This window comes from Nicotiana tabacum, chromosome 12 (assembly GCF_000715075.1).
Source record: "Nicotiana tabacum cultivar K326 chromosome 12, ASM71507v2, whole genome shotgun sequence".
Classification (NCBI taxonomy): domain Eukaryota; kingdom Viridiplantae; phylum Streptophyta; class Magnoliopsida; order Solanales; family Solanaceae; genus Nicotiana; species Nicotiana tabacum.
This window is the reverse complement of record NC_134091.1, coordinates 41,219,320-41,246,370: the sequence shown is the minus strand read 5'-3', so window position 1 is coordinate 41,246,370 and position 27,051 is coordinate 41,219,320. Positions and strand designations below refer to the sequence as shown.

The window sequence follows — 27,051 nt, the reverse complement described above, 5'->3', positions numbered from 1 at the left end:
TCAAATACAGCTCATGCATTTAAAATTGATATTAAGACTAATATGTAGGAGTACCAATAAATCAAAAGGCACTAATTATCACAGACAGGTAAGTTGACTGCATGCCTGAAGAAAGATACCTCATCAAGGAATCAGAACCTAACATGTCTCAGAAAATGAAATGATTCCACCTCCACATAAAAATACACCCAATGAACTCTAGCTCCTTAGCAAACTAATATTTTTTTTCTTTCCTTTGTAAATGCTAGCGCCACCTAAAAAGGCAGTCTTTAGCACCCGTGGTGAATGGCTTAGAATTTAATTTCTAAATGCCACCGAAGTGGTAGCAAACTAGTATTTAAATGTTCTAAAGACAAACTTTGTCCAGCTTAAATCTTCCCTCTAATACATACAAAGAAGATCCATACAAGTAGCATTGCATACTTACAGATTGATATATATCAGTTGAGCCAAATAACTCATTGTGAACACGGATCATATCATTCAAACTGGACTCTTCTACGTAGTTCCAATCGTCCATGACCGCTTCTGATTCTTCGTCAGCATTCTGCTATATGGATAGAGATACATTAGACTGATAATCAAATGGAAAGAGATAAACAAAGGCAACCGACTAGATGCTTAAAAGAAAGAAAACAGCTACAAAACAGAGTATGCTTACTTTCTCTGAAGATTCTTGACTAGAGTGGAATTCTTTCCATTCTAAGAAACTTTCATTTGAAGCTGAACTACCAAGAGTTGATATGTCAATCTCAAGGATATTATCTATCTTGAATGCACGCGGTTTGAACCTAAATTGTTGAGTTTTATTCTCTTCGGTTGTTCTGACTTGAAGTTTCATTTGCATCCAGTTGCTTGCTAACTCATCAAATATCCTATCCGTTAGCTGAAAAGAATATAAAATTTTCTTCATATTAATGTGGGATAAATAATAAATGGTACATACATCCAACAATCAGCAACAAGCGTTCTCACCTTAAAGGACTGTTTATCCATGAAGTGGGCATCCACAACAGAATGCAACACGCGAACCAGAACAGTCTGATACATTGCAGTTCTCAGTTGCAAGGACGACACCTGTCAAAATTGAATACCAGTGTGAAACTCAATGAGCAAAGAATGAGAATCCGAAAGAGGAAGGCATTACAATATTATGCCTATTGTTAAGACACACTTGAGTTTTTCTTACAGTACTCAATCATAAGAATAAAAAAGAGTCGCAAACCTTGCTATCAATACTGACTTTCCGTTGATAATTGACAAGATTATCCAGCATATCTAAATCCATGGCTGAGATGTTTGTTGGAAATTCAATATCATAGCGCAAAAGCTCAGTGTACTTATTGTCAGCATTGAAAGAAACAGCTTTTGCAGCACATCCTCTTGGGAATCTCACAAAGGCATAAACAGCAGCCTTTCCACCATTGCAGAAAAAGTACAAAACATATATATGAAAATGAAGGTCAACGGAAAATGATGGACTATGTTGCTCGGACTCTTCAAAAATTTTGTTGGGTGTATGTCGGATCCTCCAAATTTAGTGCATATTTGGAGGATACGACACGGGTGCGGCAGCACTTTTGTAGAGTTTGAGCAACATAGACGATTCAAGACAATTATCAAAAATAAATAAAAAGAAATGAAAGACAATACCAGAACAGACTCCATATCAAACTTTCCTAGTTCCTCCAGATACTTTTCACTTAAGGCACCAGAAAGAACCAGAGACAATCCCAATTTCATTTCATATATAGCTGTCTGGACCGGCTGAACTACATCCATGTATGCAGAATATTCATTTGATAACCTCTTTATGATGTCGGTAGCCATCTCCTGCAATATGAATTTAATGTATGACATTGTACTTATAAATTGCTTTTCCAACTCAGCCTCATCCTAGGGTTCATTATGTAGGAAACATACCGAAAGAAATAGAGAACAATAGACAATTATCCACATGAGGAGCAAGCATTACCTGCCAGTTGCGTATTTTGCCAGACATCTCTTCCACACTTAAGTTTTTAAAATTCTGTGTCCAACCAACAGTAGTCATAACTATTTTGACAACCGTCTTAAAGAAGTCGTCGCAACCTGCCTTCATTTCCTTGAATTTCTCAGGTTCAGAGCGGAAAACGATCTGATAGAAGGCACACCAAATCCATCAGGCATGAATAAATCTAGAAAATCATATTTCCAAGAAATGATAGAGATTAATTAGAACTACTTGCTCATATAAATAAACTTCAGAACCACCAACAGAAAAAGAATAAATGTATAACTCTATATGAGTGCCCCACATTGGCTGAGGGAATGCCCGTTGTGACTTTATATGGTCTTGGAAAATTCTTACCTCAGGAGCTAGCTTTTCTTTTTTGGAGTTAGCTTTTAATATTGAAAAAAGGCACAAGGTCCATTTTTTTAACTGGTACCAAAGCCAAACCCATCTTTGTGCTTGGTTTACCTAATGTTGGATCCCTATCTTATGTTGTCCATGCTTCAGAAGTCTACATCTGGGCGTGAGGGGGTTTGAGAATATCCTACATTGATTTCAAATTTTCAAGAACGGGTTGACAGAGTTACCTGGTAGTTGATGCTGGTGGGAGGTAGCAAGTATCCCGTGGAATTAGTAGAGGTGCGAGCAAGCTAGCCCGGACACCACGGTTATTAAGAAAAAAAAATTTGGAGCTACAGCACATTGTTAACTTTTACGACCACGGAATGCAGTCCCGGTCACCAAACAGTGTAAATTAAGGAACAAGGACAAGGAGTAGGCGGGGACAGGTTACTCATTTTACCCCTTTTTCTCCTTTATCTGTTGCCAAATACTTAATTTATTACAGACAGAAGATGTATGGAAAGTTGTAAGTTGATAAGCACTTCACATAACAATTGTTCATAGATTTACAACAACTATAAAGCGCAGAATAAATCCACAACCAATCTAAGAAGGAAAGAAACAATTAAGGGAGTCCCTGACCTTTCTTTGCAGTTTCTTTTGCTCAGCATGGAGATCTTCCAACAACATAGATCTATCTTGTTCCCTCAACTGAAAAGATCCAGCCAAATGGACACAATCACTGCGTACCTGGAATGTGGAAACAATAAAATATAGACAGTGAATTCAGGCATACAACAGGCGTACTACTTTTAGAATGTATTGCACTCATATAATTTCCCCGCTTCAATTCTTAAGCCAGAAAGACACCTCAACACTCTTTCAGATGACAGTTTAGCAATTTCATTATCAATCCTTTTAGTACCTCTACTGTTCCACTGTACCAACTCCATTACTACATTTTGCAAAACCTAGTTGAGTCTTGGCCACGAAATGGTTTTTGCGCACCCTTTGAAAACTAAGGTCAAAAGTTGGTTTTTGGTAAAATAAAATATTTTACTTTCTTATTCCCCCCCCCCCCCCACCAACGAAAAAAAAAGGTGCAAGGTGAACCAAACTGGTTAAAGTTAACATAATGCATTGAAGGGGAAAGGTGGTGTTTTTAACTCTTTATTCTCATTCAATGTGTTGTTGTTGAGGCTCCTGAAAACAGTGTTTACACTGTTCCAAAAATCCTAGTTTGGGTTTATAGATAATTGAGAGGTCGAGTATGTAACCAATCAAATATATTGGGAAGTTGATTCAGATAGGGGGATGTGTGGTTGTTTCAGAGATATAGTAATTTGCATTACATTCTTTCTTGGAAAGAATCGAGTCCCAGGCTGCTAATATCAATTGAGAGTGCAACAACATACCCATCTCCTCTAAACATGTAAACTGTCTAGGAAGTCGAGTATGTATGCATCTAGATTTATCATGTTTCCTGTATGCTTGTTTAACTCTCCAGTGCATCTGGTGAAAACTCTAGCAAATAGAAAACTAATTTCAATGGATGTCACGCATATCAAAGCATCTGATTATCCTACACTCATCTTCTATTCCTTTATCATATTGTTAAACAAGCATACAGGAAGAATGATAAAGTAGGGTAGAGTACATGTAGACAGCTCCAGAACAGAGAAATAAGGATGGATCCCTGAGCTTCAAGCTGAAGAGAAGATATCCCTTACCTGAGTTTCAAGCTGAAGAGAGGATATCTTTTCCATCACTCTTGAGTACTTTAAGCAGTATTTTGCAGTTGGATCCAGATCAGTGCAGCAAATCAGAAGCTGGTAGCGTAGGGCCCCAATCAGCAACCATACGCATCCTATCCTATTCATGAAGCCTGCAAGAGAAACAGGTGAAAACAAAAATAAGAATAAAGACCCAAAACAAAAACAGAAGACATGACTAATAAGTGAATGAAACTCTCGGACAAGAAAATATAACGCACTCACCCTCAGATGAGCATGGGAGATACAATCCTCGAAGCAAAGGCTCAATAAAAGATTTCATCTTATCAGACGAAATCATCTGGTGATTTGATGATGCAAGAAGTGAAAGCATGACCTGAACATCCTCTTGCTATGACATGGAAAGGAAAAGTGGTTATAAACATACTAAGGGTTTAAAATTAAAATAAATAAGTATCCCAGATTTCAAGGTTCAGTTGGAAACCAATTTTCCGAGTTCAGTTACAAGAACTTTATTTCAAACACTAAGATAAATGACCTTTAGTTTCTTATCTCATAGGATAGCAGCTATGGAAGAAAAATATGACATGGGTCAAATAACATATTCTAAAATTATCCTGCCTGTCCATATACATTTAACGGGTCAAAAGGAAAAGAACTACCGAGATGGTCTTCTGTGTAGCAAAATGAAAGAAGGCCTTGATTCTAGCAAACTTCTCAGCTTCGAAAGACTTTATGTGTGCAAATATCATCTGAAAGAACAAGCAGCAGGAAGTATACACTATAAATTTTCATTTTTTTTGATAAGGTAAATTGTATTAATCAAAAGGGAGAAAAAACTCCCGCATACAAGAAGTATACCAAAAAGTAGAGAATTTACATAAGAATATGATTCTCTACAAAAGACGCCCAATCTTCTACACAAGTAGGGGCTATATGTGTGCACCAGAAAACGATCAAAGATAAAAGTCTACACTATAAATTTTCATTTCACCATGAATTTGAAGAAGAGTACACATTAAAACTAAAGGAGACCATTTTTTGATAAAGAAAATAATTAAATTAAGTAAAACTAAAGGAGACCATACCTGCTGGAAGAGGGACCGAGCAGTTGATAATAGAAAATTCTTTGTATCTACTTCTAGAGAACCTTGCCAAAGATAACGCGAAGTAGCTTTCATTTTAAGGCTATGCATCGGGTAATCCCTGATAGCAAATGTACCATACCTGCACTTGATAAAAAGTTTTGAAATAAGAAGAAAATAAAAAGATTCAACTTTGAAGGAAAAAGAAACAGCGGTGAAGTCTTTCAAATAAAAGGTATTCTGTTTTCAACTATATATGACATTTTTTTTTAGTTTGTTCCAAAAAAAAAAATGAAACCTTTCTATATCAGGAAACTTTTAAAATTTGAACTTTCCATTCTATTCTAAAAGAGATGCTTTTATGACGACGAAATGTCATGCATGTTTAAGACTACAAGTTCTAAGGGTACTTTTTGTATGTGCCTAAAGTCTTTATTTCTTAAACTAAATGGCTCGTCAAATACACTAACTAAAATAGAAAACAATCTCCAGAATGTATGAGATATGATTAAATAATGTATCACCAACTTCACCTAGGACAAGCATGTTAAATATGTAAACTGAGACTTCTCAATTCTCACTCTCTCCCTTTATATCTATATCTCTCATGTGTATTAAGTTCAGCACTTAGTTGGCAACTGGTATAAAAATGTGGCCCATCCAAGCCAAATTGCTGCCCCTACAACTACTCAAAACCAAACAATATTTAACTTACAGGATTTTGTGAATTGCTGCCATTTTTGAAGGCTTAAACAGCTCATCAGGTAGGATATCATCACATCCATGCCATGAGAGGTTCTGCAGCAGTGAAACAACATAAATACAGATGTCATACTGGAAGATGCAAAACTATTTGCAGTAAATAGCCATCATATGGTTTACCTCAGCACCAGTTGGTGACAACATCCACAAAGATGAATGCCATATATACCACAGCTCAAGAACAAAACTGGATATCTGTTCACTCACTGTTTGAAACAGATAAAAGGAATTATTTAGATATCATAACAATGTAATGGCCAATTTATAAAGATTTTACCGACCTCTATAGATAGATTCCCAAGCATCTAGGGTCCACAAAATTTTTTGGTGAGGTGAAAAGTCAGATGAAGGCCTTGATGAGAAGTTTAAAGAAAAGGTCATTGCGGACTCGATAAGACCAGCCAAGGCAGTTAAACCCTGTTTCAGTGGACAAGACAATACGACATTAAGGGTGCATCACATGAATGTATCTCGGGGTAGTTAGAGGAGCAGCAATGAAAAATTGTACTTGATATAGTTAAGAAAGAAAAGAAAAAATCTTACTTGGTATTGTTCCTCCTCGTCAGCTAAAGCAATTGTCGAAAGTTGCTGAAGTAGCCTTGTATCATGGAAGAAACTAGCGTTGTCAACTATGGGTAGAGTCTCTAGCCAACAACCAAAGCTAGACCTTTCGCACAACATGTCGGGTAAAAAGACACAACAAGCAGGTAAAATGGATGTCCTTGGGGCTTGCTTAATGTTCCTCAAATTCTCTTCCAACTTCTCTTTCTCAAAATCAAACCTTCTTGAAAGCATCTACATAGGAAATGAATACACTTATCATAACACTAAATAATCCACATGATGAACATGAAGGCATGAACTGTAAGAAAAGCACACCTGGTACATCTCCTCCAACTGCTCAACAGGTCTGACACCATTTTCATCAACTTTTGCCATGATATAAGATGACATAGAGACACCTTACCAAGAATCATATTTAGTCAGATAAAAGATCCAGAACAAGTAAAACATACTATCACCAACAGTACAGTGTATTATGATGTAAAATTTGCTAGGACAGATTCTAGAGGTAAACAAAAAATGCAATTTTAAATGAAAAACAATCACTTCAACACCAGACACAACACCTATATCATGACACATATATCGATTTTAGAAAAGATGGTCACATTATTTATTAATTCTAGCCCTCAACACACACTCACATGCAGACCTGAATCTTTTTTCTTGGGCCAAGCACGTGAAAATTCTTTTGTAACAGGTGGCAATAAGATTTGAACCTGGATCTCTGTCTACCTTGATTCAACAACAACTACTACTCTTGATCTTAGCCAAAAGGCCGAGAAAGGTATACAACGACAACAATAACGCCCCAATCCCAAACAAGTTGGAGTCGATATATGATTCCTCACTTCTTTTTTTGAGAAGGTAACAAGTTATATGTATTAAACACAAAATAGTACATGGGTTGTACTGAAACCATATATACAAGTGAGCAAAATGAGTAACCCAGTCTACATGTCTAACAGGAACCTAATGTGTCTAAGATAGAAATAGTATCCTCTGGGTAGATCTTGTTGCACCAAAAACAAAAAAGCTTAATACAGTTAAGTTTGATCTCTAGCAATGTCTTGTTGTTGTTCTCGAAACATCTAGAGTTCCTTTCTTTCCAAACTGTCCACCAAATACTAGCAGGGACCATTCTCCATCTGTTTTTGTTGTCTGCCCCAGCTCCAGCTGCTTCCCAACTAAAGAGAGCTTCAGTAATCTTTCCAGGCATTGTCCAAGCTATGCCTCTGAGATTAATGAAGATCTTCCATAACTGATCAGTTATCCTACAGTGCAAAAATAGGTGACCAACTGTTTCCACTTCATTTTCACAAAGAAAACATCTTGAGCATAGAGTCCACTTCCTCTTGTTTAAGTTTTCATGTGTGAGCACAACTTCCTTTGTCAGTAGCAATGAGAAACATGCAACCTTATATGGTATCTTGATATTCCAAATATGTTTCCAGGGCCAGTTGGTGACTTGAGGTATTGGTTGGTTTATCGTTTTGTAGGCTGCATTGACACTGAATTTTCCACTGCTATGTCCCTGCCATCTCAATGTGTCATCTCCATTCTGAATTCCTGTGAAGTTGTCCTTTGTAGAACTCAATCATTCTATTTATCTCTCAATCATTCAAGTCTCTTCTGAGTATTAGTTCCCAACCTTGAGGTGACCACATTTCAGCTATAGATCTCTGCTGGTGATGAGCTAGAGCATATATGTCAGAGCATAAATCCTTCAGAGCTCCATTTTCCAGCCAATTGTCATTCCAGAATGATGTCCTGCTATCATTTAGCACTTTAATAGAGATTTGGCTTTTTAGAGCTGGCCATAATACCCTTATGGATCTCCAAAGACTAACTCCATAGGAGTGTGCTAACTGGTTTAGTCATCCAGTTGTCTTCTACTTCATATTTGGCTTTGATTACCTTGCTCCATAAACTTTGAGGGTCTTGAGAGTACCTCCATGGCCATTTTAGTTTAAGGGCTTTGTTGTGATTCTTCAAGTTTCTAATTCCCAATCCACCTTGCGCTTTGCTGAGAGTTACCTATTTCCAATTGACCAGGTGATAGGCTTTTTTTTCCTTTTTGCCTTGCCACAAAAAATTGCTTCTTATGCTATCCAGCCTTTGAATGACTCCCGCAGGAATGGAAAAAAGGGACATCATATAGGTTGGCAGTGAGTCTAATACCGAGTTAATCAGAGTGAGCTTTCCTCCCATTGACAAATATTGACATTTCCGTCTTGACAACTTTTTCTCACATTTCTCCAGTACATTGTTCCATATTGCAGTAGATTTTGACTTGGCCCCCAGTGGCATACCCAAATAAGTGGTAGGGATAGTCCCCACTTCTCCCTCCAGGATTAGTGTCAAATCTTCCATGTTTGTTACTTCATTGATCGGGAAGAGATGACTCTTTCTCCAATTAATGTGTAGCCCAGAAATTCCTTCAAAAAGAACCAGTATAATCCTCAAAACTCTTAGTTGTTCCACTTCTGCATCACAGAAGATCAAGGTGTCATCAGCATATTGAAGATGTGTAATCTCCTGGTTGTTATGTCCATTCATGGCTACCTCAAAGCCTTTAATCCACCCATTGAGTTTGGCTTTTTTGATCATGTTGTTCAAACCTTCCAAAGCTATTATGAAAAGAAAAGGTGACAAGGATCACCCTGCCTAAGACCACTCTCAGTAGGAAAGAATCTTTCTAGAGAACCATTAATAATGACTGAGAATTTGACAGTAGATATACAGAATTTCATCCATTTAATCCATTGCACTCCAAATCCCATTTGTTGTAGCATGTTTAGTAAGAAATTCCAATTCACATGGTCGAATGCTTTCTCAATATCTAGCTTGCAAAGGATACCAGGCTTCTTCTGTTTTTATCTTGAGTCTATTGCTTCATTGGCTATTGGTATGGCATCCATTATTTGCCTTCCTTTTATGAATGCCATTTGTTGAGAATCTATCAATTTTCCCATCACCTTTTTCAGCCTCTCAGTCAGGACTTTCGCAATAATCTTGTAAATGCTCCCTATTAGGCTTATAGGCCTGAAGTCCCTCAATTCCTTTGCACCATTTTTCTTGGGGATCAAGGCAATGTAGGTTGCATTGAAACTCTTTTCAAATAAACCATGGGAGTGAAAATTGTGAAACACCCCCATGATGTCCTGTTTAAGCACGTCCCAACATTTAATAAAGAATCCCATTGTAAAGCCATCAGGTCCTGGTGCCTTGTCCATAGCACACAATTTCAAACACCCAAAAACTTCTTGTTCATCGAATCTGCTTTGTAGTAAATTTTTATCTTGCTAAGTTATTGTTGGACAACTCTTAAAATTGGTTGCAGGTCTCCATTCTTCAGTCTCAGTGTAGAGTTTTTTGTAGGAACTTACTATCTCATTTTTTTTTTCTTTGTGGATCTGTGATTGATTCACCTTGGATCATATGATTCCTCACCTATCCATTTAAGCTCAACTTGTGTCATCATCATACCAAATAAAAATAAAAGTGAAAAATAAGTTAAATATATCTAAATAATACTCCCTCTGTTTCAAAACGAATGAACTACCTCCCTAGGGTAAGAGTAAGGTCTGCGTACCCCAAATACCACTTGTGGGATTTCACTGGGTTTGTTGTTTGTTGTTGTTGGAGTATTAGTAATAAAAATATTATTAGAAGTTCTTTTGAAATGGACTAATATTAGTTGTTCTTTAACAAGACTAAAACGTAATCCCAACTAGTAGATTGTGCTCTATATGAATCTTTCTCTTCAATTGTGCTCTATCTTTAGCCAAGTCTGCATTAATTGCAAGAATCTGTCTATCTTGATACCATATTGAAATGTGCGATTTAAAAGCTTAACCTATTAGAGAGAAGACACATTTAATTATTTATTTTAGGTCTGCAGCAAAAAGTTCAAGGCTTCAAATACACAGCAGACAACATTAAAATTACTAACTTAAACCCTCTTAAAAACGGCAGGCTCTTTCTACTAACTTAAAACCAAGCCAAATTACTAACTGCTATGAGCCACAACTATATACGACTAACCAACCAACCACACCACCACTAGATCATTATCGTGTTACTTCAATGACCGATTCTTGCATGTACCACCAGAAGAAAATAAGAAAGGAACTTTGACAAGACAATCAAGCAATAGGAATACTGGAAACCCGCTTCACCCTTGTACACAGCACAAATGGGAGGCAATGTAATGACCACAGCACAGGAGATAGCAACAGTACCAAATGATAAGAACTGTACCTTGCATGGCGAGGAACCGCAGTTCTGGATTAGAATATGGAGCCGCTTCAATGATTACATCATCCCTTGCTACAAAAATATGTGAGTCAGACAGAGAACTGGAAAGTAGTGCAGAAATTGTAGCCAAATGATCAAAGAAAAGCTACCGAGCTCCCAGATCTTTCTCTTTCCTGGCCAAAGTCGTTCACAAAAGCTTAGTAGCTGACACAATTTCTCATATAATTCAGCAGAAGGAGGCAGATACGGATGCCCACCATGGACCCACAACAAGGACTTTTGCGACTGCGAAGGCCATTTTGAGAACTCATCCAAATTCTCTACATCTCTCTACATAAGTAGAGGTTAAAACAAAGTGAAAATTCATTATCATATAACAAAAGGAGAACAAAGAAACAAATAAATTAAGAATTGGGCATAGCAAAGAGGGCCAAAAGTGACTAGCTAAACCAAGACAACTTACCTGAAACGTCTCTACTTCTTTTGGGCAAAATTCCCACAGCTTTGTAACTTTCTTCATCAAAGATCTCCAAGAAATTAGCAAGTACTCAAGTTGAGAAGTAATAATGCCTGTCCATAGTAGTGTGTGATGTTCAAGGAGGTCACTGTACAACTGGAACAGCACATCAAAAGAAGGTGACTGGACAAACATTTCAAGCACTTTGTTCTCCAACTCCTGAAGAGATCTCAAAACAGGTTTAAAGAACTTTGTTTCAGGACTGTATTTGTAACCTATCTCAGAGTTCCACTGCAGATGGCTAAGTCTCAGTAACCTAACACTCTTAATGGCATTCACAAGAACTTCACTGCAGGATTTCAACACACTGTCAGCTGGTGTTAAATCAACCACTTCTACTGAAAGTAAAGGTATAGGACAAGACTCCATATCAACCAAATTATGAGACACAATCTCACGGCGACGACTAAAAATCTGATTCCATATTGGATGTTCCAATTCCTTTGCCAGAATAGAGGCATAAAAACTAAAGAATGAAGAATGTGGCCGTAACAGAGAACCAACATGGGAAAACCAAAGCAGATAAAGCTTGTAATCACTTTCAGTAGCCTGTTCAAATGCCCAATTTGCAGCATACAATAACATTTCCTGGGCTAAATCCAAGTTAAGTTCCTTTGCCCCGCCACAAACAGCAACTTGACAACTTGAACCTTTAGGAAACATCAGTGCATGCAAGAGCTTTGTATCCATCACGAGTGAGCTAACCACAGAAGTTGGAGCCAGTGCATTGTGCAATGCAGCAGAAGTTGAATAACAGGCAGTCTGCGCTCCCAGGAACTCGAGGTACATGCAATTTTGCCTTATACAAGTTTCTTTTGAATATAATAGGTAGTCCCTCAATTTCAAGGGTGCTGGCCATCCCCCTGGTAAAGATAAGAAGCCAGCTTGAGAGGAGTTAAAGTCCTGAAAATCTGGTATAAGAGATATAGGAATTCCCACTTGATCAACAACATTCTTCCCTTGATCAACACCAAATAAGGAAACATAGGTATGCTCCCAACTCGTTTGCAGACTCCATGAAAATCGGCTACCGCTCGTAAGAAGCTGCTGAAATAACTGCACCCACCGTGCAAGTTCAAGCAGTGTGATCCTAATTTTGAGCAGTGCACCTTTAACCTTCGCAGTCATATGGGCATTGGCCATCAAATCAACCAACTTACCAGCAGGTACCCCAGAAAGGACGATAAACCTCTTTGCATTCTCAAGCTCGATGTCAATTTCAGTGCATTTGTCATCAAACAACCAATCAGGATCCATCATGAAAATTTCAACCCCTCTATTTCGCATTGCACGTGAAACTTCACCATTTAGAGGGTTAACTGTTAGAAACATTCGAAACTGTGGGTGAGGATGAAGAATTACTGGCTTTCCTTCCACTGTTCCACATTCATTAATAGTGATGGATCCAGATTGTTCAACTAAAGAGTTTATTCTATCAAGAACCTGCACATATCAAGAAGAGGCACCAAATAACCATTAGAAACAAGACGCAGCACCTCAAGCTTAAATATTTTACAGGCTATAGAGCTTGCAAAAAAAAAAGAAAAGTATAAAAGATCAGAAGATATGGGAGAGAGAGAGTACGAACCGTTGGGTTGCAGAGATTTGCATTATCTAATACTATCCACTCTCCATTTTCTATAGCCTTTATAAGCATGCCAGTTACCCACTCGAACTTTGAGGAATGTGTCCTTGGGTGACCTGTAAATTTCTTAATCATTGTAAGAATTATATCCAAGTCCTTCATCGACCAAGATAAAGGCAATGATGTTTCCTCAACCACCAACTTTAGATGCTCAATAATATTAACCAACATAGAAGCAGATTCAAAGTACTTCGTCCTCCAAGTATCAACATACGAAGAGCAAGAACTTGTCGGAGGGTTGTGCTTGATGCTCGATATAAAGGACAGCCACAGAATAAACAGCTCTTTTCTCCTCATAAATTCTTCGCATGAAGATTCCAGCTGCAGACCATAGTATTCATTTATAACGGACTCAACCCGAGCGATGGCAAGACGATATTTTCGAACAGCATTGTGTTGCTCAAAGCTTCCAAGTAGCTCAGATATATCAGTTGCAGAGGAAAGATTCAATTCATTAAGTACATTTCCTGTCAGCTGAGCAAGTAACCGTATCAATGAAGTTTTACCAGAGGATGCAGGTCCAACTAATATGCATAGCCACTGGTTCTTAACACATTGTGCTACAGCTTCCAAGCTATTGCGGAAGCCAGGTAAAATTTTAAGCTCGATGTTGGCCACTCCAGGTGACACATAACGATTTCGTTCAATAGACACATTCCCAACAATCAAATACTGGGGATTCAGCTGAACCCGAGGATGAGGATTTATGCTGGGCTTCATTTTGAACACCTGTTCATAAAGTTTTAAGACCTCCAGCCTATCAACAGCTGTGCGCATTCTTTGAACATAAACAGGATTCAGAAAGCAATCAGATTTTGATATACTGGGGGCACCTGAAAAGGGAATTCATGTATTTGAGGTCAATTCTGTATGACTGAAATGAGAATGGGCTATCAAGAACAAGAGAACAGACCTTTTATGATTTCACAGGAACGAATTACATCTCGGAGATTGAACTCCCAAGGGGATCCTTCTTGAGCGAATTTGTGAAGCAACATTATCTCTTCATGTAATCTCTTATTAAATAAGACCAGCTTAGAGAGAAGAGAACGTGAAATTGTAGGATAGAGTGAACTAGAAATAACAAGATAGTCATCCTCAACTAGCTCATCGACATAAACCTGAAACCAGCAAGCATAAGGCTAATACTCATTCATTAACTTATGAACTTGTGACAATTTCAAACAGTGTCAAGGCAGACCTTCATAAATCTGTTGAGGAAGGACTTTGGAAGACCTTTCCGTCCTCCACCCTGATTTGAAGGATTTTGACAAGCAAAAACTCTGAAAGATGGTGGGCATTTGAAAGTACGACCTAACTCTGGAATGAAAACCTCAGCCCGATGGTCCAAAATAGCATTTAACCCCTATTATCATTGTAAAATAAAAAACCTGGTTAACTACGTGAGGGAGACAAGAGAATAAAATTCCAACTGAGAAGAAACTAAACGCATTGCTTAGTTAACACATTATGAAGGTAAAAGTGTAGATTTCGACCTCCAAGACAGATTGTGAAGCAAGATTGAGTTCATCCAAAAGCACCCATGATCCCTGCTTCAAAGCCTGAAAATACAGCAAATCTATGCAGATTATTTTGATTTGAAAGAAGCAAGCCATTCTACTGGAGGAATATAGACACACCTGTAAGAGAATTCCATCAGACCATGCAAATTGCATCCCTTCATCAGCCTCAACAGGTAAATCAGACCCAAACAAGTCCATGATGTCCGTCTGTGTATGTCAATGTCCAAACCCCATAAAAATACATAATTACGCAAGAGATACTTCAACATTTGAAAAGAACTACCAAAAATATGAGGTCGTATCCCAATAGATTTAATCACCTGCTCTGATAAATTTATTCGTACTACTGTGTGCCCAGAAAATTTGCCAAGGGCCACAATTAGACTTGTTTTTCCAACACCAGGGCTCCCTTCCAACAGAACTAGAGATAGGGAAATTACAAAGTCAGAGAACTTCATAGGCCAGTGGATTTCTTTGAATGAGTTTCAGAGTGGCAGCAAATATGGCATGTGTATATACATAAACAAAAGGGAACAACAATTCCCTTATTCAACAAAGTGTACCAGGTTTTGCAAGCTGCATGGCACGAAGCACTCTAAATGCATTCCTGCGGGTCGTTGGTGCTAGAAGCTCGAATTTTTCACCAGCAAAACAATTCCCACCTAACAAGATTTAAGCGCAACAAAGTACAAAAGAAAACAACGATTAAGTGTTTGTCTCCACCTTTAGCTGTCAACCAAAAATAAATAAACAGTGAGGTACAAGGTTTTGCCATTCATTTGACAAAAAGCAAAACCATACAGGATCAAAAGTTAGTCAGGAATTGGCATCTCTTGATATCTAGATCAATACTTCAGCCCATTTTCCTCAGATTGTCCAGAATATATCTGGAGAGTGTCTTCAGCCTTATTCTCACTAAGACTTTTGACTTCAAAAAAGTGGGTTACATGGATACAGAAGGTAGTGCAGTGGCTTTTGAAGTATCCGTGTAACATAGGGTTCCACCAAACACCAAACAATTTTAACTTTATAATAATCGAGAAATCCATTGTGAATTAGCAGGCCAACCCAAGTTGGCCCACATGTTCTAACCTCAAGGGAGCATTGGCCAACCCCTCTACCGTGCTCCCACTTAAATATCAGGCTACTACTCATTGGCAATGCATAGCAAAACAGAAAAAATATTGTGCATGAAGAAAGGCTTAAATCAGAAGGTCAATAGGATATTACCATTATCTTTTCTTATTATCTTTTCTTTCTTTTTTTAACTGAAGAAAAGGTAATCTCTTTTATTACACAATCATGATAGCCTAAGTGTTCTCTTTAATTCAAAACAACCTGAGGCAATTAGATACAATCTTTGAGTACAATTAAACGAAATAAAGTATTTTAGAGCAAAGCACAGTACATCATCTGGTGTACTCCCCTTTGAATAAATACAAACTATTTTAAACAATCAAAAATAAATACAACTATTTCAAAAATGATAACAGGACTTTGATTCATAAACCATACGAAAATTTGGAACTGCCTTATCAATGACAGGACTTGAAATTATAGCATATTATTCATGCACAGGTTCAGATACTTATCTCGTTCCCCCGTTTATTAAAAAGAGTGATGTTCGTGCAAACTTATGTACAACTCCATTAAACCACCGAGTGCATGCTACCTCCCACCAGCACAGGTAATAGGTAATCCGGTCCACCAAGGCTTAGACAGGGCAAGAAATCACATCCTTAATATCGTATTTGTGCATGTGTGTGTGTATTATGTGTGTACTGTGTGTGCATATATGTGTGTATTAATACATCCCGAGCAAGAACTTAAAAGAGGAATCAATGATGATTTGATGGTTAAATTTGTTATAAATCATTTTTCAATAAGAAATGTTTCCATGCTGAAAAGACAATTACACTTATTTAACCTAGAATCAATAAGCCCTATAGGATCGGGCTTCTTTCATAGTGAACCATATTTTGGCATAGGTTCTCTACTTTTTGGTATACGGCTTGTATACAGGGTCTCCCCCATCCCAAATAAAACTATTTACTTTATCAAAAAAAAAAAGGAATCAACAAGCCCCAGCAGTTCATCTGGCGAACAGTATGAACAACATGATTATAACTTAAGCAACAGCGAGGTTAGAGAGCAAGAACTTCCACCCAAAGACTAAAAGCAGTATTGCAGTGATTCCTTTTTATGTTATTTTCCTATCTGGTTATCAAATCGGTGCTAAGCAAGTAAGCAACATCAGCAGCAAAACTTCTCGTCATAAATTTTTAGATCACACCCTGTACAACATACCTTTCTCAATATAGAAAGGAGGAATCCCAAAGCGATTATCACATTGCATTGTATCAGTGCATGCTATAACAGCAGATCTTGCAGGATCGGCCCAACCGTAAGACATCAGCATGGATATATTTGAGCAATCAAAACTAAGATTGAGCTCCTACAATGGGAAAAGGCAATACTTGTTACAAAAGAAATGTTAAAGAAACAGCAAAAGTACCTCAAAAGAGCACGTGATGACCAGGATGATCAAGTAGTAGTTCATTTTCTAATGGACAGCAAACGTTGGAAAATTTACTGGAATACGATCATCTCTGCTCCCCTGACTTCTCTGTGGCTTTCAAGACAATAGTTCTAATCCTAGCATTTCTATTGAAAAGGCGGAGCTCCACTAACTCTTCTGTGAGAACAGAAAGCACTTCTAGAAGGCCGACATTGATTTAACCTTTCAAGAGATGACAGGAATTTCGAGACCACACATTCAAGATTGCAAAATAATGTACACTGTATCTACGTTTTTTTCGTTTTTCTATGCATGCACAGGACGGTATAGCAAAGAAGGCAGAAAGCTGTAAAATCTTTCAACTAGATTGATCAAAAAAACAAATGGTTTGTTATGTACACAAGTATAGGATGAGTGAGACCTTTAGTCCCTCCAAAAGAAACGAAAGGCATTTCTCTCGCAGCCCAGCAGCATCCATCCTTGAAATATTTGTACCTGAGTAAAATAAGTAATAAGAGAATGAACATAACCGAGAAATAAAAACACCAGAATCAGAACAGACTTTGTCAACCAGCAGGAACATATGAAAAAGGTTGTAAAAGGCTCACTGTAAACTATACAAGAATAGCCATCCTTACTCAAGATGCAAAAAAAGATTTCTAGAAAATTGAACTAGTGGTATGACTGATATAATTAGCAATAAGATAGAAAGAAGTTAAACTTGAGGAGAAGCCGAGTATATAAGAAATGTATACAGCCCCAAGCATGCATATGCAATAAGTTTTCACAGGCAATAAATAACCAGGGGAGAAGATAACAATGCTTCAACAGATGAGATGTAAGTACGAGATGGTTGATGTTATGACTTATGACCATTACATTCAAATCCCACATTTCATATACTGCTAAACCAAATAACGGAAAGATTAGGTAGTAGAAAAATTAGCAAGTTCACATACCTAAACTTAGGCCGTCAAGCAAAACAAGAAACGCCCCATGAAGGAACGCAGATTCTGGTTGAAGAATGCTCTCTGTCACATTAATAAAGGAGACCCACGATAGAAGATCTCTCACAGTAAGTGCCCTTCCTGTTTGTAAATTGTTGAACCACTGAATTTAAGAAAAAGAATGTCAAACTAAATGCCATGAAGATTTGAAGGAGTTAACAGTTAAAAAGGATAAGGGGAGATACTGCATCTCTGACTAGATTTCCTTTACAGAACCAAGTGAGTAACACATGTAACAGAAATCAAGCTAGCATAACTAAACCAATGACAAATAATCATCAAAGATACAATGACCACAACCAAAGTATGGCTTTAGGTGCAATTTAGCACAAGATGGTCCAGCTCAGAACCAAAGGGCTTCAGCTTGGCTTGATGATTTGACATGAGCTCTAAATTACCTCTTCTAAGTTGTTTATCCCACTTTAGTTGAGAAAATTGGCTCTTTTCTCCATATAAGGTCTTGACAATCCTCACCTCAAGAGCTAGCTTTTAAGTTTTGGGTTTGAGTTAGGTCCAAGGTCTCTTTCTTAACAAGCTACTATAGGAGCCGAACTTATGTAGGCCTAAGTGCAACCACTTTCTCCCGTAATCTAAATGTAGGCTTCTCACTCTCAACTCAACCTCTTTGAGCTACTCTAGGCTTCTCTCTCTATTTAGACCCTCGAGCCATAACATTGCTCCAGGCTAGCCATAACATTTCTCAAGGACTACTCATTAGTCTGTTGAGCTTCCTCTCTCACTACTTAAACAAGACCAAGAGATTATGGAAAAAAAGAACTTCAGGCCACATGTATATACTGAAACCAGGTTCCACGTGCAAAAGGGTGCAGTACACGTGTCCTCCATCGATTGTATCAAGGTTTCCAAATAGCTTTACAGTGTCGGGCCACTCCACCCATCGCCTTTAGGTTTTGGGTTGGTACTCGAATTCTTTCGCTTGGTTTCAGAGCCAGCGTCATCTCTATTTTTGCTTTACCTAATATAGGGCCCCTATCTTATGTTGTCCACTCTAAATGCCCAGTCCTAGGCGTGCCCGGGGGTGTTAACTGTCCCACATTGATTGAGAGAATGGGATCTTGTCTCCTTATATGGTCTATCCTCACCTCATGAGCTAACTTCTGTGACCGAGTTAGGCCCATGATCCAATGTTTTAACACTCTAAAGTGATGATTATAACATGCAAGAACTAAGTATAACTGTTCTCATATATCTAGATGGTCCTCCCTTTCACGATTAGTCCAGCAAGTCACTATTCTCAAGTCTCAACAAGTTCTTCCCTTTAGATGGGAATATTCCATTTATAATACAGGATGAAGCACAACAAGAGATAGACAGTGCTACTAAGTGATAAATGGACCTTGGGCCTAACTCAACCCCAAAAAGCTAGCGCAAGACGTGAGGATTGCCCAAGTCCATATAAGGAGACTACCCATCCCCTTCATTGTCGATGTGGGACTCAACACTAAGGATATAATGTGCCCAAGAAACTAGAAGGTTGCCGCTCCCAAGTAGCACCAATTTACTGATTTCAACTAAAACTGTTTATTCTTTTTTTTTTATAAGCGAATGGCAAGTTCCTGCTATTTCCCATCACCATAGGTATCACTACGCCCACCTAATCTTAGACAAATGGGAGTAAATCGTCTCTACTGAAATTCAAACCTTGATCCCCATGGTTGTTATTCCCAATCTTCAACCACTAGGCAACCCCCTCCAAAACCATTCTGGCTGAAATTTAATGACATGGGATCAACTGTTCTAGCTCACCAAGGTATCCAAGAAAATAGAGGTCCCGAACAGGAGAGAATAACGTAGGTTGCCCTTTTACTAATTTGTAGTATTTTATATGTTGACAAGTTTCTAGGTTTTCCTGCGGCTATTTATCGAAAAGGTTTCAGGTAACAATGCAATAACTTTCCCTTTTCTGGGCCCAGCAACTACTCCCTCTTTACAGCATAATATCTCAACTGAACAAGATAAGGAACACGCTCCGACTGTTCTTAATTTCATAAAGATAACAGGAATTCCTTCGTCTCAATTTAGGTGCCTATTTTTGTTTTAATCAACTATAAAGATAAGAGTTAAAATTTCACTTCAGTTCAATCAAAGTAGCATAAAAGTGAAAATGAAGCATTTTTTCCGAAAAGTAGAGCCTCTACTAGTATAAGGCAGGTCCAATAACAACCTTTCGATGACAGAACAGAAGTACTGAATCGTGTAAGGAATAACTTTACCTATCAAGCATAAATTGGGACAAACTCAGAAGTAGGACAATTAATTTGGCAAAAAGAGGTACATATTTGGTACCAGGAATAAGGGAAATTGACACAAAATTATATGTGCAACCTTCCATGGTTGGCCCAGTAAATAACTATGTATGGTCCCAAATAAGACCTCTTATTTCATTGTGTAACATGCTATGGTCTCACGCCCTTATGAGGTAGTGACGAGTTTCACGCCCTGTAAGCCCGGCCGATGCTTGGATAAAAAGTTGAACTGGCTGTGCAGGCATGCAAAGCCTTTACGACAAACTAAGGTTATACAATATACCGAAACTGCATACCTCCCAAAATTTCATCATAAGATCTACCAGCACACTAAAGTTTGCATTTGAAATGCTGCAAAACAAAGTTTGTCCAATCAAATAAGACCATTAATCAGCCACTCATGAAAAGCAAGTCATCTTAATGGAATTGCTAGAAAAATAAAAACCTAACATTTACAAACCTCTCAAGAGCAATACTTTTAAGCTCATCCAACTCAGTAATAGGTGGTACCCAGATCTCCGTGAACCTATTGCGAAGGGCAGGAGACAATTCCTTCTTGCCGAAATCGCCACCAGGATTCATTGTTGCAAGTAGGAAAAAGTCAGGATGAGCAGTTATTTTCTGGAGATCAGACCCTCCTTTCTCAGCCAAAGACTGCAAATACCAGATATACAATGAACGAACAAATTAGCACTGTAAGGAAAAGAAAATGAATAATCAAAACAAATTGGCCAAAGTTAACAAGACAAATAAGAAAAGGTGGCATGTAATAAGGAAGCAGGAAAGTCAAGCTGCAGAAACAAACCAGGAGCACAAGCTAGCTATCTCATATGTAAAAATCTAGAACATGCATAAACAGCATAGTAGGAAAATTTGCATCAAAACAACAGAAACAAACACCTCCTAGGAAATGACAGATGATGCAAACTCTGAAACAAATGCAGTAATATCTAATTTCAACCTATCAAGTATGAGACTTGACTTTAAGATTCTTATTTTGGAAGGCAGTCGAATTCAAATGTTAATCATCTGAGTACTATCTCTATAAACCATGACAAGTTAACTACCAGTTTCCTTTCTGGCTCCAACACGCTGTTTAGTCGTTCAAGTACGCTGTCATCAGCTAAAGAGATTTCATCAACAAGAAACAACTCCCCTTTCTTCATCGCTTCAACAAGAGGTCCATCTTGCCACATAAAAATGGTCTGCCATTTCTGGTGCAGTTGAACTAAGTCCAAATTCAGCTGTCCAATGTAGTCGACATCTTGACCAGTTACATCAGGATGGCATATCAGACACTGCCTGTAACTACTTAAAATCACAGACAGCTTATGAAGAGTAGTAGAAGCTTGATTGATATCTGAAGAAATCATCTGCAGAGCATATATGTGACAAGAAACATCAGTGTTTTTAATAATGAAAGAAATGAATCTCGTCTCATACCAGAATAACGAATGGGGATAAACATACAGAATCACCAGGATAGTTCACAAAAGCCTTGGAATTCATCAACTTCTCACAAAGGTGCTTGAACTCTGTAGAAATTCTAGATCTTTCTCGTACAGGATAGAAACCCTGGTAAGTATATCATAATACAAAACCATTGTCGTAAGATAAATATAGAAAGCATGAAATGAGATACGTAAACATTTACAGAAAATCAGATGATAGAATCAACAAGGACCAATAAACACAAGTTGCGCGATCTAGAAGAAACAGGGAAAGTAAGCTAACCCCAAGAAAATCAGATGTTTCTGTGTATTGATGGCAATTCAAAATGTGCAATTTCGAACCCAAAATAATACTTAGCAGCTGGCAAACAGAAGTTTTCCCTCCCCCCGTTTCACCAACAAGGAGAACAGGCTCACGCAGCTTGTAACAACGCTCAACAAGAAAGTACAACCTCCTCATACTTCTCGTCCAAACAATTCTGCAACAAAAAGAAGCTGAAGCTAACCACAACCAAAAAGCACTTTAAAGTTAATTACTTTATACCACATACTTTCCCAGCTTTCCCGCGACTCCTGAATGCTTGTCAACATCCAAGACCTTATCTCCACCTCCTCCGTCCTGCACCCCAAAAATAGCACTCAGTGTATTCAAGCAATTTGGTAGCACTCTGTTTTCACATGCTACAGTGAGTGCATGCAGAACCAAGAAATCAGAAGGATCATCCAACATTTCTGCTGTACCCTATAAAATTCTTGGTACATTTAACAGTACTCAGAAAAAAGGTGAAATATTAAACAAGTATACAAAACAGATTATCAGATTTGCTCACCTTCCATGTAAATGGACATTTATAGTTAAAACATTAGACCAAGGAAATGTCGAGTCTTGTTGAACTAGACGAGATTTTCACATCGTCTATGTATACAGCATGCATATAATCAAAACCTAAACCATGGGAACATTGATACAGGTTACGTGTTACAAGTTACAACATTTTAAGGTCCTGCAAGAACTTGCGGGAAAGGAGCTAATAGATAGGACATAAAAATCATTTACAAGCTGAAACCAAAGAAAGCTTGGTAGCCTAACTTAATTTTAGCACTTGCAAACAGAGACGGGAGAATCTGCATAGGTAAAATGATTACATAGACTACACCTCTATTAAAATGTCATGTCTTTAAATTAAAAAGAAAATCCATCATCAAGCAAATAAGTATCAGTCTCAAAAATCAAAGGAAGGCCACAACAACGGACGCAAACAAAGTGGACTCTCAGAAAACGGAGGATAAACCAAGTATCCTATCACTTAGAGAGTTGAGAAGAGGCTCGCATGGTGGTAGAAGATATATCTATCAAAAGTAGGCAAGGAGAGGCTGGTCGAGAGTACTCTTTCATGCATCACGATGTACTACATGTCATTTATGCTTGCACCCGTAAGTGTTATTGAAAAGTTGGAAAAGCTCAGTGGAATTTCTAGTGGAACAATAATGATGGAACAAGGAATTCCATTTGGTGAGCTGAAAGGTGGTCACAGAATCCATCAGGATTGGAAGGCTTGAAGTAAGAGATTTGAAGACGTTCAACAACACACTCCTAGGGAAGTGGCTAAAAGTTCAAGAATAAAGAACATGCACTTTGGGGAACTGTAATCGCAGACAAGTTTGGTATTCAGGACGGGGTGGAGAACGAGCAACATTATCATATCCTATGTATGTGGTCTGCGGAGAAGCATCATGAAGAAATGGGAAACATTCAGCTGGTACGTCACTTACATGGCATGTAGTGTATACAAAATTAGCTTCTGTAGGCATAAACGGTGCTGTGGTGACTCCATATGTTTCAAATACCATGTGGATCTTCATACCTCGAGCCAGAGAGAGGCAATAATTCACTACGTCTATGAAGAACAAATGTAATTTAAGGTTTAGGGATAACTTATAAAACTGGGGATGGAGGAATTATCTAATGGAGCACTCTGCTCTACAGACGGAATATTATCCTATCAGAACAGCACTCCTTGAGATGGAAGGTGAAGGAGAGAAGCCTCTTCTCCATGAAGTCCTATACAAGGTTAATGAGGAGGAGAACATTCCGTATACACCAGTGCTGATACTACGAGCTACAAGGTAGGTTTTAATATTCACATTGATAGTGGCAAGAAGCAATACTACTACAGTCTACAACAGCACCAACTATGCCTCAATACCATGCAAGTTAGGTCAACTATACTAAATCCTCAATGATCATGTTTTTTTTTATAATGGTAACATGTATATTAATAAAATAAAAACAGCACTAGGGCAGTGCCAACTGCCAAGCCATATTTAGAAGAAAAACAAAAACCAGCTATGTCCACCTAAGATCACAGTGCACCTATCAGGTCTACTAGAGATTCTGCCTCCTCTACACAGCTTTCTTTACACCAGAAATGAAACAAAAGAAAGCACTTCATCTTGATGTTCTGTAAAGAATTGCTTCTGTCTTCAAAAGTTCTTAAATTTCTCTCCTTCCAGACTGTCCACCATATGCAAGCAGGAACCAATCTCCACCATTTCTTCTGTCTCATTATACCCCCATTATAATTCCAACACTTCAGCAGATCACAAGTGTTTGCTGGCATGACCATTTCCTCAATGATCATGTTGCTCAAATTAAGTTCATCTTAGACAAGATGAGAAATAATTAAAAGGAAAATTTGAGAAGGCAGACTAGCAAGTTACTTCGTGCTTCATGTGCAAATGCTTACGTGAAGATGTGAACCATTTACTAATGCACTGCAGACCAGCCAGCTTTGGTGGAATGTTCTAAGTTTGTTCAGAGTACAATAACTAATTCTTCCTTTGTCCCAATTTATGTGATACACTTTCCCATTTAGTCTGCCCCAAAAAGAATGATACTTTTTATATTTAGAAATGGCAGAATAGTTAAAGACTCCCCTGAACTTGACGCTTTTTGGCGAGTGTACAGCTTAACTATTCGAGGTCCTAAATACCCCCCTTCAACTTGGTTTTTTGAAAGTTATTAACTCCTTAACTTGTTGGACCTTAGCATTGTGCATCCACGCGCGGTCCATATGAAATTTTCATCTGACGTGGTTGTACACAGTGAAAAAATAAATTATTTTTTATTTAATTAAAAATTTAAAGCTCTAATAAAAGATCAGGGCTTTTACGCCATTTCATTGGCAATACAACTTAAATCCGACGAAGAATCCGATGGAAGAATCAAATGGGTCCTTTCAATTGAACTCAAATCAGTTTTAAATACAACTACAACTCAGTGGAAGAATCAGCGAAAACTCGAATCTAACTCAAATAAGTTTTAAATATAACTCCCGCGGAATAATCCGGCGAAGACTCCGGTGGAAGATAACTCAAATCAGTTCTAAGTATAACTCCGGTGGAAGAAACCGGCAAACCCAACCCAAATGGGTCTCAATCACTGTCCAAATGTGTCCCACATGCGGGAATTAACACCATTACCGCGGGTAATGTTCTCCGAAAGTACACTCAATTTTTGAGGTATTTACAAGGCCTATTAATCGTAATTTATGCTGTAAGTTTAGGGAGAAATTTGTTATTTTGCTAAAGCAAGAAGACGATGTTATATCACAAAATGAATATGAGAATATGATGAGAATAATGAAGATGAATGGAATTATGAATGATGATGGTGATATAAGGAATGGAATTTTAAAAAAAAAAAGGTCATTTCATCATTTTTATAGTTGGAGATAGAATAACAGTTAACAAAAATGGTAATTTTAGACTGATGTGGCAATTAAATGGCACTTTCACGCGCCCAAACTCATTTGAAGTTACTTTCTTTGCCATGTAGCGCGTTAAGGAGTTAATAACTTTCAAAAAACCAAGTTGAAGGGGGTATTTAGGACCTCGAATAGTTAAGGTGTACACTCGCCAAATAGTGTCAAGTTCAGGGGGGGCCTTTAACTATTCTGCCTTTAGAAATGAAACAATTTAGCTTCAAGCTACCCACTTACCTTTAATGAGATGATTTATACCCTCACAAATATCTATGGTTAATTTTAGACCATAAATTTCAAAAGTCATCCTTTTTTTCTTAAACTCCGTGTCTAGTCGAAGTGCATCACATAAATTGGGTCGGAGGGAGTATCAAAAGTAAGGAAATCCTGGACAAGGCATTTAGGAATAGGAGGCTTGGGATGTAGCCTCCATGGCGGTTATGTGGTACTGTGGATAGAAAGAAATAGAAGGCCATCTGAAATGGTGGAATATAAAACAAATTATGAGGTGACATTTATTTAGATTAACTTGATTCCAGCTTGTATAGATGATGAGTGTGTGCCTTTTGTAGAGATTAACTCGATTCCCGCTTGTATTTATGTAGGCAACCTTTACTTTTTGATATAGGCCAAATACCTAGATAGCCACTTAAACTTGACATGATTTGTACTTAAACTTGACATGATTTGTAAGTCAAATATTTTACTTTCCTAATGACCAGATAGACACTTTAACTCAGCCAATGCGTGCCGCTTAAACACAAGTGTCCATAAAGCTAGGAGCACAAAGCACACTTCCTACTGCCATGTCAAGTGAACAAGTTACTAAACGACACGTCTTTTGGAAGAAAAAGAATTGACAAGTAACTAAAAAGCCTAAAAAATACAATAAGAAATAAATAAAAAAGAAAAAAACAAAACCCTGCTCCCCACCCCCGGATTGTCTCCTCCCTTTCTTCCCAACCTTGTATCGTCCCTTCTTCTTCTCCGGTGCTGGATATCATCATCTCTTCCCAACCCTACTCCTCACTAGTCATATCCCTCTTTTGCTTATTCCACATTTAAATTTAGTCCTCTCTCTAATCCTTTGTCTGTAAGGACAAAAATTAATGTTATTTTTAGTTCTTGAACTCTGTTCTTGATTTAATTAATAGCGATAATTAACCAACGATTTTAAAATTGTCAGTTAGAGTCTAACCCAGTAACAAAGCTTTCCATCATCAAAAAATGACGTTAGCACCCGGAAAAATTTTAAAATACAGCTTCGATTGGGCTTGACTTCTTATGCCCAACCAAATAAGGAAAATATTTTAGCTGAGAAGAAAGCGTTTGGATTTCCATCATCTGGGTTTCCATTTTTTAAGATTAAAATTAGATATTTTTGAGGTTTTTGTTGATCTGCCAATCTAAAATTTGAAGTAGCTTTGGTTTTTGATAGGGGAGAGGAAAATATATTTTTTTTTTTGTGGGGGGGGGGGGTGGAAATGAATTTTGAGTGGTTAATTTCAATTTTGAAAGGGTGAGAGATGTGACTATAGGGTCATTGTTAGATTGGTGCGTCGCATGCTCGCGGGAAGTGGGAGGAGATCACTATAAATTTAAGGGTCTTTTTTCAAATAT

At 37.9% G+C, this 27,051-nt stretch overlaps 1 protein-coding gene across 1 annotated transcript in view; it reads right to left on the bottom strand.

Annotated features, from left to right (window-relative positions):
• The window catches only part of LOC107822078 (midasin), a 69,235-nt gene that overhangs the window by 22,878 nt on the left and 19,306 nt on the right, over positions 1–27,051 (bottom strand). Inside the window, exons 18-52 of the mRNA XM_075226390.1 lie at positions 22,219–22,286; positions 21,951–22,146; positions 21,687–21,791; positions 21,284–21,589; positions 20,677–20,870; positions 20,513–20,567; positions 17,902–18,052; positions 17,364–17,437; positions 16,732–16,879; positions 14,988–15,086; positions 14,745–14,845; positions 14,542–14,631; positions 14,398–14,463; positions 14,103–14,267; positions 13,815–14,022; positions 12,845–13,734; positions 11,203–12,699; positions 10,889–11,069; positions 10,743–10,811; positions 6,795–6,877; positions 6,459–6,710; positions 6,197–6,332; positions 6,036–6,121; positions 5,869–5,951; positions 5,157–5,295; positions 4,731–4,820; positions 4,333–4,459; positions 4,066–4,220; positions 2,978–3,085; positions 1,976–2,137; positions 1,654–1,833; positions 1,226–1,414; positions 976–1,077; positions 662–886; positions 428–550 (exon numbers count right to left, since the gene is read on the bottom strand). Of these exons, the coding sequence (XP_075082491.1) occupies positions 428–550; positions 662–886; positions 976–1,077; positions 1,226–1,414; positions 1,654–1,833; positions 1,976–2,137; positions 2,978–3,085; positions 4,066–4,220; positions 4,333–4,459; positions 4,731–4,820; positions 5,157–5,295; positions 5,869–5,951; positions 6,036–6,121; positions 6,197–6,332; positions 6,459–6,710; positions 6,795–6,877; positions 10,743–10,811; positions 10,889–11,069; positions 11,203–12,699; positions 12,845–13,734; positions 13,815–14,022; positions 14,103–14,267; positions 14,398–14,463; positions 14,542–14,631; positions 14,745–14,845; positions 14,988–15,086; positions 16,732–16,879; positions 17,364–17,437; positions 17,902–18,052; positions 20,513–20,567; positions 20,677–20,870; positions 21,284–21,589; positions 21,687–21,791; positions 21,951–22,146; positions 22,219–22,286 (6,903 nt within the window). The remainder of the gene's footprint in view (positions 1–427; positions 551–661; positions 887–975; positions 1,078–1,225; positions 1,415–1,653; positions 1,834–1,975; positions 2,138–2,977; positions 3,086–4,065; positions 4,221–4,332; positions 4,460–4,730; positions 4,821–5,156; positions 5,296–5,868; positions 5,952–6,035; positions 6,122–6,196; positions 6,333–6,458; positions 6,711–6,794; positions 6,878–10,742; positions 10,812–10,888; positions 11,070–11,202; positions 12,700–12,844; positions 13,735–13,814; positions 14,023–14,102; positions 14,268–14,397; positions 14,464–14,541; positions 14,632–14,744; positions 14,846–14,987; positions 15,087–16,731; positions 16,880–17,363; positions 17,438–17,901; positions 18,053–20,512; positions 20,568–20,676; positions 20,871–21,283; positions 21,590–21,686; positions 21,792–21,950; positions 22,147–22,218; positions 22,287–27,051) is intronic.